The 13,197-nt window shown below is 37.2% G+C and overlaps 1 protein-coding gene across 1 annotated transcript in view; it reads left to right on the forward strand.

Annotated features, from left to right (window-relative positions):
• ATP6V1A (ATPase H+ transporting V1 subunit A) overlaps positions 1-13,197 on the forward strand; it is a 64,216-nt gene that overhangs the window by 34,582 nt on the left and 16,437 nt on the right. Inside the window, exons 3-10 of the mRNA XM_010361017.2 lie at positions 131-259; positions 3,220-3,434; positions 3,693-3,830; positions 5,628-5,779; positions 8,030-8,192; positions 9,044-9,152; positions 12,563-12,685; positions 12,781-12,895. Of these exons, the coding sequence (XP_010359319.1) occupies positions 131-259; positions 3,220-3,434; positions 3,693-3,830; positions 5,628-5,779; positions 8,030-8,192; positions 9,044-9,152; positions 12,563-12,685; positions 12,781-12,895 (1,144 nt within the window). The remainder of the gene's footprint in view (positions 1-130; positions 260-3,219; positions 3,435-3,692; positions 3,831-5,627; positions 5,780-8,029; positions 8,193-9,043; positions 9,153-12,562; positions 12,686-12,780; positions 12,896-13,197) is intronic.

The following is a 13,197-nucleotide window of genomic DNA, read 5'->3' on the forward strand; positions in this document are numbered from 1 at the left end:
AGGTTTTTATCCTTCTTATGAATATATGAGAGAGGCATGATACTGGGTTTATTGGGTGTTTTAATCATTTGTGACTATTCACAGAACACTAGAGTCTTAAGTCATCAAAATAGTCTTTTGTTCTCTTCAGTGGTTACAGCCTGTGACATGGCAGGTGCAGCCATGTATGAGCTGGTGAGAGTGGGCCACAGCGAGTTGGTTGGAGAGATTATTCGATTGGAGGGTGACATGGCTACTATTCAGGTGTATGAAGAAACTTGTATCCTTTTTGGCTCAATTTCCTGCCACTTCCTATATTTCAAAATTTAAGGATTTAGGCCAGGCACAGTGCCTCACACCTGTAATCCCAGCACTTTGGGAGGCCGAGGCAGACGGATCACCTGAGGTCAGGAATTTGAGACCAGCTTGGCCAACATGGTAAAACTCCGTCTCTAATAAAAATACGAAAATTAGCTGGGCGTAGTGGCAGGCACCTGTAATTCCAGCCACTCGGGAGACTGAGGCAGGGGAATCGCTTTAACCCTGGAGGAGGGAGGTTGCAGTGAGCCAAGATTGCACCGCTGCGCTCCAGCCTGGGTGACAGAGTGAGACTCTGTTTCAGAAAAGAAAAAAAAAATTAAGGGTTTAAGCCAAAGGTAGTAGCAGCAAAGCAGCAACAACTAATGATATTAGAAGCATGAGATGCTGGTGTTGTGAAAAGACCTGAATTACACAGGAGTACATTAAAGAAAGAGAGAAAGGTACTATGAATTAATACTCTTATTTTAAGAAATTAGTATCTTCTGAACTTTCATTGCTCTTACTGCTTCAGTAATTCATTAACTTCAGGGGGATCAACTGAACTTTTTTCTTCAGTGGGACACATACTGTAGAAGAAAGCGTAAACAGAATAACTATTGATTTGTGAGGTTAAAAATTCTCCAATTATGATTTCGGTTTAAAATAGTAAGTCCACAAATAAATTGGTCACCATAATAGCACTGAGTGACGTATTACATTTCAGTTTTATTACTAGGAAAGCTTTACTATTTGGTTGTCATAATTTTGGCTTTTAAACATAGTATTTATTTTCAATTTTCTATGAAAAATAAGCATAAAGGGTTAAGCCTAGTGAAGAAGAACCACTTTTTTAGTGCTTCTATATGTGTTTTACTTTGATTCTCAAAATCAGCATTAATTATTTGAGTATTTAATCAAGATTTATTTGGTATGATGTTTTTGCCATTCTAAAACACATGCATGCAGATAACTAGTCTCTCTATAGTACTAGATGCCAATTTAAAACAAAATCGTCTAAAAATTTTAAATAAAAATAGAAGTTTTTGTCGCTATGAAATCGTGACTAATCAGAAATATTTTTTCTATTGTTACTTTTATCTTTTGTTTAATCTTTTACATGGCTTGAAGATTTAAAATAAATGAAAACGTAAACAGTGACAACCCTCCTTGCCTTTGTTGTCTTGTATCTAGCCATTTGTCAAAACACATACACACTTCCATGCACACATGCAACCACATTTATAGCTCCATTTATTTATATCCTTCTAGTTTAGTAATTACAGACATGAGCAAATACAAATGTTTGTATTTTTCTTTCCTTTTTCTCTCTCTATATGTATTTGTTTTTTGTTTGTTTGTTTTTTTGAGATGGAGTCTCGCTCTGTTGCCCAGGCTGGAGTGCAGTGGCACGATCTCGGCTTACTGCAACCTCCGCCTCCCAGGTTTAACCTGTTCTCTGCCTCAGCCTCCCGAGTAGCTGGGATTATAGGCATGTGCCACCACACCCAGCTAATTTTTTGTATTTTTAGTAGAGACAGGGTTTCACCATCTTGGCCAGGCTGGTCTTGAACTCCTGACCTCATGATCCACCCGCCTCGGCCTCCCAAGATAGCATATTATATGTACTGTTATACACCTTGCTTTTTTTCACTTAAAAGTATATGTATTCTAGAAGATAGATATGTGATAAATACAGTAAAATGTTGAAGGTAGAATCTAACTGGTAGAGATTGGAAGTCCACTGTAAAATTCCTTCAACTTTGTTGTTGTTCAGAAGATATTCATAATCAAAACTGGAAATGAAAATACATAGTTTAGAGATATTTCTAGAGGAATTCATGATAACTCTGGTTCTTTTTTTTTACAGCCATATAATAATTCCATCATATAAATGTACCATTATTTACTTAACAATATCTTAATGATAGAAGTTTTGGTTTCTAGTCTTTGGTTGTTATAAACAGTGCTACAGTGTAAGTATAGTAAGAATTCACAGAAGTTGGATTCCTAGGTCAAGACTTACCCATTTTGAATTTTGATAAATATTGCTAAATTGCTCTCAGGAAAAGTTGTACTGATTTTACTCCTGTCAACAAATGTGTGAGAATAAAGTGGACTCATTATGCTTATTTATATGTTTTATTCTTATTTGTATGTTTTCAAAACAACTTTATTTTTAAGATTTTAGGTTTTGTCCCAGTACTAATACCCTTATCAGGGGACTGATTCCTCAGCAGTATATGTGAAACAATGTATTAAGAGAGTTTTGCTTCTATTTTTAGCCCTGTGGTTTCCAAACTTTGCAGAGGCATTCTGAGAAGCTGCAGCAAACTCATGTGGTACCAGGATATTTAAAATTTTTGAGGCAAACACAGGAATGTTAGACATATTGTCAGACACCACATGAACTAGTAGCTTGAGATAATAAACAGTTTCATTATGTTGCTGTACTATATTTTTGTCAGTGACATCATATCTTTGCAAAGCTGAGTTTTTGGCAGTTGCTAAGCTACAAAAGCAAGTATAATGTGAAAATCAAAATGGAAGAGGTTTCCAATCTGATTCCAAGATTGGAAGATTATATAGTTCCCCAAGGGCATATACATTCATAAGAATTATGGATATTTAGAACTGAAATTAATATTCTTTTTTTTTCAACTTATGCATATATTTTTCTCAAATTGCTACTCAGTTGTTAGGACGTATATGCATATTAGGTTATTTAGACATAGCTATTTAATAAATGCAAGTGTTAGATATATCTTTTGTCCTGGGACACTGAAAAAAATTACTGAAAACACTACAAATCCTGTGAACTGAGAAAGTTTGGGAACTTCTGTTTTCACTTCTTGAGTGGCATTTCCTTGTTAAACTGTGGTATTTCCTGTTAATAGTGTCTTTAAACCTTCATAGTTGGTTTTCCTTAGCTGCTGTTTTTAGCTGGTGTTTCTGTTGGAGATCCTGTACTTCGCACTGGTAAACCCCTCTCTGTAGAGCTCGGTCCTGGCATTATGGGAGCCATTTTTGATGGTATTCAAAGACCTTTGTCGGATATCAGCAGTCAGACCCAAAGCATCTACATCCCCAGAGGAGTAAACGTGTCTGCTCTTAGCAGAGATATCAAATGGGACTTTACACCTTGCAAAAACCTACGGGTATGTCTGTGTAACCAAGAATTTCTGAAGTTATTGAAAAAATATAAAATGAATGTTTAGTAAACTACATTGTACTGTTAGTCCAAATAAAAATAGACTACAGAAGCATAGTTTAAATTTTTTCTTAACTCTACTTTGTGGGATTTTAGAACTAATGTTTTATTGATAAGTCAGGTAAATGATTTAAATTATAGCAGCAGGGGCAAGTCTACTTGACATTTATTTGAAAATTAAACAGCAAATACATTTATTCTCTAGGTTGGTAGTCATATCACTGGCGGAGACATTTATGGAATTGTCAGTGAGAACTCGCTTATCAAACACAAAATCATGTTACCCCCACGAAACAGAGGAACTGTAACTTATATTGCTCCACCTGGGAATTACGATACCTCTGTAAGTATCATTTGAACTTTATCCTGCAGAGTGGCTGTATTTTTATATGACAGCTGCCCAGTTTTAGTGCCCTAAGTTATTAAACAATTGATGTTTAATATATGTTTTGAGTAACTCCTATAATTTTTGAAGGTTTTTTATTTGTTTTTAACTTGGATTCAGGGATAAAAAAGCAGAACATAGTATTTCTTTTTAAAGAAATGTGACAGTTTTCTACCATCTTAACTGATGCTACATTTATTTAAAGCCCTAATTGTTTAGGCATAGAATAGACTTTGATTTTAATGGTGTATTAATATTCACATAATAATTATGTAATGGGACTGGGCGCGTAGTCTCACACCTGTAATCCCAGCACTTTGAGAGGGTGAGGTGGGCAGATCACAAGGTCAGGAGATCGAGACCAGCCTGACCAACATGGTGAAACCCCATCTCTACTAAAAATATAAAAATTAGCCAGGCGTGGTGGCGGGCACCTGTAATCCCAGCTACTCAGGAGGCTGAGGCAGGAAAATCGCTTGAACCTGGGAGGCGGAGGTTGTAGTGAGCTGAGATCGCACCATTGCACTCCAACCTGGGCAACAGAGCGAGACTCCATCTCAAAAAATAGTAATAATTATTATTATTATATAATGGATTATTTGAATTATCTTTTTTTCTTTTTCTTTTTTTTTTGAGACAGTGTCTTGCTGTGTTGCCCAGACTGGAGTGCAGTGGTGCAATCATAGCTCGCTGCAGCCTCAACCTGCTGGGCTCAAGCAATTCTATCACCTCAGCCTCCCAAGTATCTGGGACCACAGGCACATGCCACCATGCTCAGTTAATTTTTTTTTTTTTTTTTTGAGATGGACTCTTGCTCTGTTACTCTGTCACCAGGCTGGAGTTCAATGGGGTGATCTCTGCTCACTGCATCCTCCGCCTCCTGGGTTCAAGTGATTCTCCTACCTCAACTTTCCAAGTAGCTGGGATTACAGGCGCCTGCCACCACACTCGGCTAATTTTTGTTTTTTTAGTAGAGATAGGGTTTCACCATGTTGGCCAGGATGGTCTTGATCTCCTGACCTTGTGATCTGCCCACCTCAGCCTCCCAAATTGCTGAGATTACAGGCGTGAGCCACTGCGCCCAGCCTAAGTTAAAAAAATTTTTTTTAGAGACAGGATCTCAGTCTGTTGCCCAGGCTGGTCTTGAACTTCTGTACTCAAGTGATCCTCCTGCCTTGGCCTCCCAAAAGTGCTGGGATCACAGGCGTAAGCTGTAATCCATACCTGGCCCTGGATTAAAACTTAGACCTTTAATGTTATTTACAGTCATATAATACCAAATACATTAGGCTCGTAATCTTTATGGGTATGAAGATAACTTTATTGAAAAGACTATCATAGCATATAATTTTCTCCCAATAAAATGTGATAAGAAATAGTAATTTTTTAATCATTTCATAAGAATAAGACCATGCTCTATCAGATATAGAGAACAAGAGTTAAGATAGGGATTTGGGGCAATCAACCAGACTTGCACACTAGCTTGGAGACTCAGTCCCAATGGAGCAACCCCCCTAAAGCAGATAATTCAAATTCATATTTCAACAAAATTAGAGATTTCTGTAGGGCCATGGACATTGGCGCTGTTTGTGAATGTTTGAAAACATCTCAATGTTCACAAATGTTATATTACTCATTACCTTTTTGCTTACATGTATCACCTTCCTAACCCCAGGGAGAATCGGGTTACTTTGATTTTGAAGGAAGAAATGTTCACAAATTTGACCATACTAAAATCCTACTGTATTTTTATAGGATGTTGTCTTGGAGCTTGAATTTGAAGGTGTAAAGGAAAAGTTCACCATGGTGCAAGTATGGCCTGTACGTCAAGTTCGACCTGTCACTGAGAAGCTGCCAGCCAATCATCCTCTGTTGACTGGCCAGAGAGTCCTTGATGCCCTTTTTCCGTAAGTTTGAGACGCGTCCCATGATTTTCCCTCAGAGTTATTATATGTGCTTATGTTTTTATTATCTTTATAGATAAAGGGTTCATGTGTTTAACACTGTAATACATTATCTAGAGTAGTAATGGTGAATTAAATATTTTTTTCTATTGCTAGCACTTACTATAAATTCAAACCATTGAAGATTTACTTTTTTCATGGTTGCCCGTAGAAAGCAGTATTTCTGAAACTTTTCTGGAAAAATTAAATTTGCTGAAGAAAATCTGTACCAAAACAATATAACTGTGTTTTTTTTGTTTGTTTGTTTTGTTTTGTTTTGTTTTTTTGGTAGTTGAGACAGGATCTCACTCACCCAGGCTAGAGTGCAGTGGCGTGATCTCAGCTCACTGCAACCTCTGCCTCCCAGGCTCAAGCAGTCCTCCTCCTGCCTCACCCTCCCGAGTAGCTGGGACCACAGGCATGCACCACCACACCTAGCTAATTTTTTGTATTTTTGGTAGAGACGGGATTTGACTATGTTGCCTAGGCTGATCTCAAACTTCTGAGCTCAAGTCATCCACCTGCCTTGGCCTCCCAAAGTACTAGGATTACAGGCGTGAGCCACTGCACCTGGCCACCATGTTTCTTAAGTTATCCTAGACTGGAAACCAAGACAGAAGCCCCACCCAAATAACTGGGATAACATTTGGAAGAGGGAAAGAAAATAGTACAGAGTGTGCTTCTAAATGCTGTAGTGCACCCATACCTCTGCAGAAATACAGCTTTAATCTGATTTTTGGTGAAGGAAATCTCTGCAGTCATCACGGGATCCAGGGGATCAATTTAGTCCCAAACTCCATACCTGGGATAAATCAAACTGAGAAGCAAGCAACATGAATACCTAACTTTAAGTTTGATGCTGGATCTGCTTCTAGATTTAAAATTATTAAATAATTCAGATGACAGATTTAAGGGGGACAATGCTCTATTTCATGGCAAAGAAGTAAATACTGCAATATCTATAGCTTTCAACTGATGTAAATTTTTGGCTTAAGCCTTTCTGTAACCAATTGTATAATTTTATGGTAAACTGGTTTTGTGATGTACAAAGTTCAAATGATTTAAGTATAAATTATTACCAAGCAATTTATTAGGTCACTCAGTAAACCAAAAGCATGCACAGGAATAGATTTCCCAGCATAAAGTGTGTATTTAATTTATTTGCATATGTAACTTTTTAAAAACAAAGAATTGTGGTGTAATTAAAAAAACAGTAGATTTATGTCACCATAAATTGATGATTTCTATTAAAAGTAATGGTAAAAACTGTCATTATTTTTGCACTGACCTAAATAAAATCAACTGGGCTCTCTCTGCTGCCCAGCAATCTTTCTTAATTTGTTGTCTGCTCTTCCCATTTTCTACGACTGCTTAAAAACCATAAACCATCTTCTCTCTCTCTCTCTCTCCCTTCTCTCTTTCTCTCTCTCTCTCTCTCTCGACAGGTTATCACTCTGTGGCCCAGGCTGGAATGTAATGCCTAGATCATAGTTCACTGTAACCTCAAACTCCAGGGCTCCAGTTATCCTCCTGTCCCAGCCTTCTGAATAGCTAGGCCATAGATATGCAACACCATGCCCTTCTAATTTCTAAATTTTTTTATGGAGACAGCATCTCGCTCTTTTGCCCAGGGAGTCCTCCCACCTCAGTCTCCCAAAGCATTGGGATTACAGGCATAAGCCTCTGTACCTAGCCTTATTTTATCTTATTATTTTCGTATCTCTCTCTTCTCCAGTTTATGGAATATATTTCGTAGTGCTTTCTATCTGTAACTTGTGTTTTTGTGTTCCTTACCTATTTTATTTATTTATTTTTATTTAGTTTTGTTTTTTTTGAGATGGAGTTTTTTGCTCGTCACCCAGGCTGGAGTGCAAAGGCGCGATCTCGGCTCACTGCAACCTCCGCCTTTCAGGTTCAAGCAGTTCTCCTGCCCCAACCTCCAGAGTAGCTGGGATTACAGGTGCTCACCACCACGCCCAGCTAATTTTTCTTTTTCTTTCTTTTTTTTTTTTTTTTTTTGTATTTTTAGTAGAAACGGGGTTTCACCATGTTGGCCAGGCTGGTCTCGAACTCCTGATCTCAGATGATCCACCTGCCTCGGCCCCACAAAGTGCTGCTGGGATTACAGGCGTGAGCGACTGTGCCCAGCCCCTACTTTATTTATCAATATCTATTAGCAAGTCAAGTAATCCATATTTTGTTTTCTTTCTTTAGGTGTGTCCAGGGAGGAACTACTGCTATCCCGGGAGCCTTTGGCTGTGGAAAGACAGTGATATCACAGTCTCTATCCAAGTATTCTAACAGTGATGTAATCATCTATGTAGGATGTGGTGAAAGAGGAAATGAGATGTCTGAAGTCCTCCGGGACTTCCCAGAGGTCTGTATAAAGCTTCAAATAATATCCTAGAGAAAATACCACTAATCAATGTTCATTGACAATTAATAAAGCTTTGTGTTGGGTCTGGAGCAATGCTGTCATTCATCAAGGATCTTTAAGGAATTTTAAAATTATATTTGTAATTAATTTTGTATATTCAAGAAAAGAAATTTTAATTCTTTTTGTGTGTGTGATGGAGTTTCGCTCTTTTTGCCCAGGCTGGAGTGCAGTGGCACCATCTCAGCTTACTGCAACCTCTGCCTCCCAGGTTCAAGCGATTCTCCTGCCTCAGCCTCCTGAGTAGCTGGAATTACAGGCGCACGCCACCATGCCCAGCTAATTTTGTATTTTTAGTAGAGACAGGGTTTCCACCATGTTGGCCAGGCTGGTCTTGAACTCCTGACCTCCAGTAATCGACCCACCTCAGCCTCCCAAAGTGCTGGGATTATAGGCATGAGCCACTGCTCCTGGCCAGGAATTTTAATTCTTAAGTCAAACAATTGAAAGTTTCTTTTTATGGTCTGGTGGTTTTTACTTATTGAGAGAAAGATGAAATAAAACATTTATAGATGTGAACTTTGCATATGATTTATGATCTAGATTATTATGGTAATATTTCTTTTTTCATAAAATATTTATTTTATTTATGAAATTGAAATAATGTCTATCTTCTTCATAGCACCGTGGAGCAGGGAAGAGAGGTTGGAGTGGTTGGGAATATTACTTTAGGGACACTGATTATAAGAGGCATTAAATATGGGCAAAAGTTTAAAAAAAAAAAAAGAAAAAGATGGAGGGCTAAAATGTTACCTTAAAAATTGGAGATTCACTAATATATATTTTACCTCTAGCTCACAATGGAGGTTGATGGTAAGGTAGAGTCAATTATGAAGAGGACAGCTTTGGTAGCCAATACCTCCAATATGCCTGTTGCTGCTAGAGAAGCCTCTATTTATACTGGTGAGTATATAATTGGAATAAAAGCGGTTAACATCTGTTCTTAAGTGTAAAGCTAGCACCAAACTTTTCTAAAGAACTTTTTGCTTTCATTCTAAAATGTCTCTGTACATATAAGCACATTCCTAGCTTTTAAAAAATATTTTACTTGACCAAGCGCGGTGACTCAACGGCTGTGGTCCCAGTACTTTGGGAGGCCCAGGCGGGCAGATCACTTGAGGTCAGGAGTTCAAGACCAGCCAGGCCAACATGGTGAAACCCTGTCTCTACTAAAAATACAAAAAATTAGCCGGGCGTGGTGGTGGGCACCTTTAATCACAGCTACTCAGGAGGCTGAGACAGGAGAATCGCTTGAATCCGGGAGGCAGAGGTTGCAGTGAGCCAAGATTGCGTCACTACACTCCAGCCTGAGCTACAGAGCAAGACTCTGTCTCAAAAAAAAAAAAAAAAAAAAAAAAAGATTACGTATTATATCTTCAGAATAAATGAATATAAGACATTTATTGAGCTGCAGTCTTTTTAATGTCATAAAATGATCTTATACTACCTTTTTTCACTACATGTTTTATCATTGATCTAGTTTTAAATATAGTTGTACCTTTGTAACTTGAGTTATCAGCTTTGAATTAATATATTTTGTCTGGGGATATAAAAGATAAGACAATTCATGTGTTAATGACCTTCCATCTTTGGTTCCATTTCCATCCCAGCTTTTATGTCTACATTTTCAGGATTTATAAAACTTACATTTTATTCTGTAGCCATAAAGCCAATATTTGAATTAACTGTAGACCTACATTAAAATGGAGTTAATGCTCACTAGCAGTCCTTGGCTATAATTTCTCCATTTCTTTATTGGCTAAGATTTGACTTTTGGAAGTTTCTTCAAGAAGATTTATGGCAACTATGTTCTCTGAATTCTTGTTTCTTCATAAATTTGATTTTTTTTTCTACTGCCTTTAAACTTTAATAGTAGTTTGGCTGAGTATAAAATTCCTGATCAATATTTCTTTCTTTGAGAACTAGTATTAAATGCTGGGGACATTAAAAGCTGAGGCTGGCCTGCTTTTTTTCCTTTTGTAGGTGATTTTTCTCTTTTCCCAAAGGACTTTCTCTTTAAATTTGAAGTCTCTTAACTTTATTAGGATATATCTCAATATTGGTAGTTTCATGAAATTGTTCTAGAGACATAATGTACCCTTTTAATCTATGAAATATGTCTTTTATTTTGGAAAAATGTAGAAAATTGCATCTGAAACTTTTTCATTATGGCTATCTTCTTCAAATATACCAACTGGACATACTAGAATTTTGTTATTTGTTTTCCATGTGCATTATTTCCTCTCTGATCCTTTTTATTTAGCCTTTTGTCTGTTCACAGGATAAATGGTATTTATTCTTTGTGTTGCTTCTAATGAAACCTTCACTTCTGTTTCTTTTTGTTCTGCCAGCTCATGAAATAACTCCTCTTATCTTGCTCCATATGTCTTGAGATTTTATTTTGTAGTAGGCTGCATTATGACAGGGTTTTTTGTTTTTTTTTAACTGTGGTCACAGTTTTAATTTATTCTTTGGCAAGTTATTTGATCATCATTGTATTCTTCTCTTCTGTCTTTTTTCTTATTTTATCTTTGTTTAAATATTGTATACCGATGTTTATTATTACTGTTACTCATCTTTGTAGGAGATGGGAGGGGTGGCTGTGACTGTGTCCCGGGTAGTAGGAATTCTTCATGGTAACTTGTGAAGTTTGCTATGGCATGCAGCTGTGTAAAAAAGCTATTTTACTCTTCTTGCCTAATACCAGAAATCAGCACCTGTAAGACCATTCACAGTGAATTCTTCCCCTCTGCCTCACCCACTTTTCACTTAGTGAAAATAGGGAGTACCTACTTTTGTTTTATTCATCCCCATCTCCCTGCTTCTCTTTGATGCCAAACTGGGTACAAGGAACTCCTGCAACTGGCCATGTAGCTTTTTGCAGTGTTCCAAACAAAGCACTGCTCCTCAGGATGTGCCTTCAAGTTTGAAGAAGCTTTATCTGATACCTGTAGGTCTGTCAGAATTCTCAGTTACTCATGTGTATGTGTCTTTTCTGCCATTTCTTTCTAATATCACAAGTATCTGTGACATTTCATCACAGATTTAAAACACAGCGTGCTTGTATAAGCAAGGATCTGTTCTTATTAGATTGGAATATGTGGTAATCATTGTGTTGTTGAAGCCTTAATATTGATAATGTTTCCTAAAGACTTTCTTCGTGAGACCATTTTATGGATGCCTCAACAGTCAGTATTTTTTATTCTGAAAGATGCAATATGACAAATAGTAAAGTGCTGAGTTTTCCATTAATTATGTTCATTTTACTTATATGAACCTCTGTTTCTTTACCAGTAAAATAAAGAAACCAAGGCATTAGATTTTGGAGCTTTTATAACTATACATTTTTCCTAGTATCTTAGAGTTTCATAACACTTTGTACTTTTTAGATGACATTTATTTAATTCACTTCATCTGCTACATAGAAGTATATAGGGCAGGCATTATTCCATTTTTAATAGGTTAGGAAGCCACACTGGGAGATCGAGTTGTTTTGCTAAGGTTAATGACAGAATAGGAACTAGAACCCAACACCCATTTCTGTATATTAGCTGCTTATAAGTGGTTTACTGACTAAATTTACAGGATAGGACCTGATCTGCATAGCAGAATAATCTGGACATTACAATTGAGATATTACTCATTTTAATAACATTTGTTACTTTTGAAAAATAGCCACCCAAGCTGATTGGTTAAGGGTTACTTTTGCATGCATACATGCTTGTGTGTGTGTATGTGATATATATAGAGAAGCTACATTTGAAAATTAATTTCAGATTTAATTATTTCAACAAATAGAGAAAGTCATATCCTGCTTTCTAAAATGTGCATTATATTAAGGTAAGCTAGGCTGTGGCATCAAATAATTCCAAATGTATATTTGCTCAGTATAATAGATGTTTATTTCAAGTGTTCAGGGGACTCTTTACTCTGTCATCCTGGGCCACGATCCAGGCTGAAACGAACTCTACCATTTTCAACACATGGCTTCCAAGACTACTGGGAGTTCTCTCCATTTCAGTAGGCCAGAAGGAAGAAAGAGTAGGGAAGAGTATGTGACTTGCCTGGCCATAGAACACATTATTTTGACTTGAATTTTCTTAGCCAGAGATCAGTTACTTGGCCATATCTAAGTGCACAGGATGCTAGGAAACAGTTCAGTGTGTGCCCAGAAAAAGAGGAAGAGCAGCTTTGAGAGAGCCGTTAGCAGTCTATGTTGTATACTTTTTGCTTTAAAGTTTTCTTAAGGGTGGAAAGATCCAGGATTTTATATGCTAGCTTTGTAACTTATAATAATATTCTTCCCAATTTAGGAATCACACTGTCAGAGTACTTCCGTGACATGGGCTATCATGTCAGTATGATGGCTGACTCTACCTCTAGATGGGCTGAGGCCCTTAGAGAGATCTCTGGTCGTTTAGCTGAAATGCCTGCAGGTAAGTCTGTGTATGGCTTATCATGTAAACAAGGCTGATAGGATTTTCGGGGCTGGCTTAGAAACTCTGTTTTAAAATTTCTTTTCCTTTTTCAGATAGTGGATATCCAGCCTATCTTGGTGCCCGGCTGGCCTCTTTTTATGAACGAGCAGGCAGGGTGAAATGTCTTGGAAATCCTGAAAGAGAAGGGAGTGTCAGCATTGTAGGAGCGTAAGCACCCAAACCATTTACTTTATGAAAGGAAAAAAGTTACAGATGTATTAAATAGAGAAAAAAAGTCACTTATTTTAAAGAGAATATTTAGCTCCCACTGGGAGCAGCGATTCTTAAGGAGGGTTGCACTCCACAGTCACCTAAGGAGCTCTTTGAAGATGCATATGTTTAGGCAATTTCTACATGTTCTAGGTTCCATAGGTTTGACTTTATCTATGTTTAATTTAGATACTTATTTAATTTTTGTAATTTAGAAAATTATAGACCTAATAAGGTGAGATTGCATCTTGGTAAACAAA

This window comes from Rhinopithecus roxellana, chromosome 1 (genome assembly GCF_007565055.1).
Source record: "Rhinopithecus roxellana isolate Shanxi Qingling chromosome 1, ASM756505v1, whole genome shotgun sequence".
NCBI classification, from domain to species: domain Eukaryota; kingdom Metazoa; phylum Chordata; class Mammalia; order Primates; family Cercopithecidae; genus Rhinopithecus; species Rhinopithecus roxellana.